The sequence below is a fragment of the Trichechus manatus genome, unplaced genomic scaffold, assembly GCF_000243295.1.
Source record: "Trichechus manatus latirostris isolate Lorelei unplaced genomic scaffold, TriManLat1.0 scaffold00072, whole genome shotgun sequence".
Lineage (NCBI taxonomy): Eukaryota > Metazoa > Chordata > Mammalia > Sirenia > Trichechidae > Trichechus > Trichechus manatus.
The window spans coordinates 1216932-1219341 of NW_004444008.1; the positions used below are offsets into that span (position 1 = coordinate 1216932).

General features: G+C 61.1%; 1 protein-coding gene across 1 annotated transcript in view; it reads left to right on the plus strand.

Annotated features, from left to right (window-relative positions):
* The window catches only part of CMBL (carboxymethylenebutenolidase homolog), a 23160-nt gene that overhangs the window by 12245 nt on the left and 8505 nt on the right, over positions 1-2410 (plus strand). Inside the window, exon 3 of the mRNA XM_004380267.2 lies at positions 1801-1908. Coding sequence (XP_004380324.1) covers positions 1801-1908 — 108 coding nt within the window. The remainder of the gene's footprint in view (positions 1-1800; positions 1909-2410) is intronic.

Genomic DNA, 2410 nt, shown 5'->3' on the forward strand with positions numbered 1-2410 from the left:
CTGGGAGCTGTTCCCAGCGTGGCCTGCGGTCCCTGACCTGCAGTGTAGACTCAGGGATTACTGGGAGCTGTTCCCAGCATGGCCCTGGGCTCCCTGGCCTGCCGTGTAGACTCAGGGATTACTGGGAGCTGTTCCCAGCGTGGCCTGCGGTCCCTGACCTGCAGTGTAGACTCAGGGATTACTGGGAGCTGTTCCCAGCATGGCCCTGGGGTCCCTGGCCTGCAGTGTAGACTCAGGGATCACTGGGAGCTGTTCCCAGCATGGCCCTGGGGTCCCTGACCTGCAGTGTAGATTCGGATTACTGGGAGCTGTTCCCAGTGTGGCCTGGGCTCCCTGACCTGCAGTGTAGATTTGGGGATTTGTGTCCCAGTAAGGGGCCCAGACCCAGGTGCACTCCTCCTGGGCTGCCCAGGGGCTCTGGACGGGCCCAGACACAGCCCCTGGAGCACCTTGGCCCCAGGTCGGATGTCAGCCTCGGTGGGCTGCAGGGCCCTGGACTGTCCAGCTGCAGACCTGCATGATCCAGCGGTGTCTGAGCTCCACTGGGCTCCGGCACTGGCGTGGTGAGACCTGCCCAGAGCGCTCGCCCAGTCAGCCGGTGTGCTGCAGCTTGGGGAGGCTCCTGCCTGGGTGCATCCCAGGTTCCCCTGGTGGGGACAGAAGCCCACGGGGAGCTCAGAAGGCCACGTGTGGTTCTCCTTGTCTTCAAAAGAGGAGCTGGTGACAGCGCTGGATTTTCCTGAGCTCTGTGACCCAGAAAAACAGGGACGGTCACAGAACTCCCCTGTTTTGGGGTTCCAGAAAACAGAGCGCCCTGTCCCGTGGCTTATGGAGACTCACGGTGCCCCTCGTGTACCTAGGACAAGGCCACACCGACCCTCTGAGTTCTCCTCTGCGCCTCGTGAATGATTAACCGAGCTGCCTGTCCCCAGTGATCACTCAGGACAAAGTGCTTGTTGCCCAGACTTGGGTCAAGCTTCCTTCCCTCCCCAGGTCCCTGAACCTTGGCCCCCTCACCTGAGCCAGCACGCAGCCCTCTGAAGGGCCCCTCCCTCCCGGAGAGCAGCTGCCCTCGGAGGAGAAGCTTCTCCGCCTGGTTCTTCTTGGCCGTGTTTACTTTAGACCCATTTTGCTGAACTCTTCAGACACGTGCCGAGCTCACGGTCAGAGTGTTCCCCCTACTACGATACCTTCCCTCGTCATCTTTCTTTCCGAATAAAGCCTCTCCCTATCTGGGGCCCCAGCGGCGCAGTGTTTGAGAGCTCGGCTGCTAATTGAAAGGTTGGCGGTGCAAATCCACCAGCCGCTCCTTGCAAACCGTATGGGGCGGTTCTGCTCTGTCCTACAGGGTCGCTGTGAGTCGGAATCGACTCGATGGCCATGGGTGGGTCTGGGTCTCTGAGTCGGTTTTTATGTTCGACTCTAGAAATAAAAGGCGCATCTGCTTCACTTTCCTACATGGAAGCCAGTTACACCCCCCTTGCCACTCCATGCACGCTCAGTCTTGACTGAAAAGGTGACTTAACTTGCCACTCGTTCAGCCCCCCAGATTTCCTCCCCCAGGTGGGGCAAGCCCAGGAGCGGGCACAGAGCCATGACTGCATGGTTCTGCCCACACCACACTCAGCGGGCCACGGGTAAATGCCTGGGTCCTGCCAACAGCCCCCAGGTGTCCCCGCTCCACAGATGAGACCCCAGCACAGACAGAGCCTTGCAGGTGCCCGATGGGGCAGGTGGGGCCTCTTGTTTCACTGTGGTCCTCGGCCCGTTCTGGAGGGGGTCCTTGTCTATGCTTTGCAGCACCATCCTCCCAGACTTCTTCGTTGGGCGAGAGCCGTGGTGTCCCTCCAGTGACTGGGCCACCTTCTCAGAGTGGCTGAAGACAAGAAACGCCCAGAAGGTCGACAGGTAAGTCCTCCTGGGTGTGGCTGGGCTCAGGGGCGGCGGACGTGGGGAGTGGGGGTCCTGCATCCCCACTCAGAGACCCCCCAATGTAGGACTTCTGATGGCCGTGGCTAGTGGGGTCCTCTTGAAGTCCCAGGAGAGACATTTTGACTTGGCTCAGCGTATGGACGCAGGCCTGGACCCCGCAGGCCCTCGGGTGCTCCCAGCAAGCGCCTTCCTGCCCTCTGTGAGGGGCCTGCACCGATGCCCTGTGGGGTCACAACAGCACTGATGTCTTGATGCCCTGTGGGGTCACAGCAGCACTGATGTCTTGACGCCCTGTGGGGTCACAGCAGCACGGATTCCTTGACGCCCTGTGGGGTCACAGCAGCACGGATTCCTTGACGCCCTGTGGGGTCACAGCAGCACGGATTCCTTGATGCCCTGTGGGGTCACGGCAGCACTGATGCCTGGATGCCCTGTGGGGTCACGGCAGCACGGATTCCTTGACGCCCTGTGGGGTCAC